General features: G+C 62.7%; 1 protein-coding gene across 2 annotated transcripts in view; it reads right to left on the bottom strand.

Annotated features, from left to right (window-relative positions):
* Positions 1–1,671, bottom strand: part of LOC119581735 (RNA-binding protein fusilli-like) — a gene marked incomplete in the record, with an annotated part of 165,619 nt that overhangs the window by 22,315 nt on the left and 141,633 nt on the right. The window contains 1 exon segment of one of the 2 annotated variants that reach the window (XM_037929867.1): positions 929–1,638. Coding sequence (XP_037785795.1) covers positions 929–1,599 — 671 coding nt within the window. 2 annotated transcript variants of the gene reach the window in all.

Below are 1,671 nucleotides of genomic sequence, written 5' to 3' on the forward strand. Positions count from 1 at the left end.
AACCCATCATGAATGTTCTTAACATTCAATTTCATTCTTCTCTTCTCTTCTCGCGTCGACCATTTCAGTTTTTATGCTTTCCTTCCATTCCGCAATCACTTTCTCATTCCTTCAACAAACTCTCCTCCTTCCTCCCATCTTTCTCTCCTCCTTATAGCCTTCCACCTCACCTCCCCACCCCCTCCCATCCCTCTCACCCCCCTCTCGTTCCAAATCCTTCCCTCCGCCTTTCCACCTTTTCTCCGTCTGTCTCCCATTGTTCCTCGTCCGCACGTACTCCTTGGGGCACCACCTGATCCCCGGCTCTACGCTTACCATACGTTCCGTTTTTCATTTCAGAACGACTGTCACGGCGGCTTCACTGCCAAATGCATCTAAAGCTCTCGAACTTCGCAACGCGATGAAGAGAAACTCGTGGACACTCGTAAGAAAGCGCTCATGGATAACAGCAGTAAGAAAAAAGTCTCTGGATCACACTCTTTCCATGGCATTATACATGGCATTATTCATCGCCGGCCGGGCCGCCTCATGAATTCCGATCGGCCGAAGGCTGTCGCGCCTCCATCAAGACCCCGCGAGGGTTCCTCGAAAGGCTCCCGGGCCGTTTACTAAGCGGAACCTGTTTGCCTCTTACACTGCTCCACTGCGCCTCATTCGTCACCGAGCGACACGCGGGCGACTCGACGCGGCGGCTGCGACTGACCCGACATGACGCGGCCGTCGCCGACTCGCGAGAGTGCCCCGAGGGAGTGTGTCATGTGCCCGCTTGACCGTGTCAGTCACGGGCGACTGAATCCCCTGAACTCGGGGACTGTTACGCTGCGTCGCACACCGACAGCGGTCGCGGGGCACAAGCGCATGCAAACGCAGGGCAGCCGAGTGGCAGCCCTTGGGAAGGGCAAAGGAACCGAAGGACATCTAACCAAACCTTGCAGCGGCGTGGGCTCCCAAGACGTAGCTGGCTGGGCTGAAGGGCGCGGAGTGAGGCGGGCGGTGCATCCCGCGCCCCCACCTGGCTGTCGACCGCGGGGGCACCTGCCACCTCTGCAGGGCGCAGGCCGGCCGACTGTGGTGAGGCGACGTGGCCTGCCGGTGGCTATGGTGTGAGAGGCGCTGGCCGTGCAGGAGGCTGCGGTGCGCGGCCTGGCCTCGAGGCTGAGCTGGCTGCGGGCACGGAGGGGCGGCGGGGCTGGAGGAGGGCAGGGGCGGCGGGCAGGCGTGGAAGCCCAAAGGCGAGGCCCGAGAACAGGACGGCGAGGCTGGTGATGGCGCGGCGCCACGTACACTGGCTGGGCCCGCTGCGCTGAGCCGACACTGCTGCATGGACGCTGCCAGAGTACCCGCGCCTCCATCATGCTGCCATGGCGCGCCCCCGAACTGCGCCGCCCCCCGCTCGCTTGCGCCCTCAAAGGCAGCCTCGCCCTCACTCCCGTTCGCGACGACCTCGGGGGACAATACTCGCAGCGGCGACGCGGACGATTCCCAGACGTTGCCGAGAGCGAGCTCCTGCGTCCCTGGCATGCTCGGGTAGCTACTTGCCGAAGGGGCGAGAGGCGGCACTGCGGCAGGGTGGCAGGGAGGCAGAGATGGGTCACCCATGACTGCCCTCGGCACAACACCTTGATGCACTACTGTCCGCTTATGCTTCGCCCCGGCATTGTCCTTCGGGTA

This window comes from Penaeus monodon, chromosome 15 (assembly GCF_015228065.2).
Source record: "Penaeus monodon isolate SGIC_2016 chromosome 15, NSTDA_Pmon_1, whole genome shotgun sequence".
Lineage (NCBI taxonomy): Eukaryota > Metazoa > Arthropoda > Malacostraca > Decapoda > Penaeidae > Penaeus > Penaeus monodon.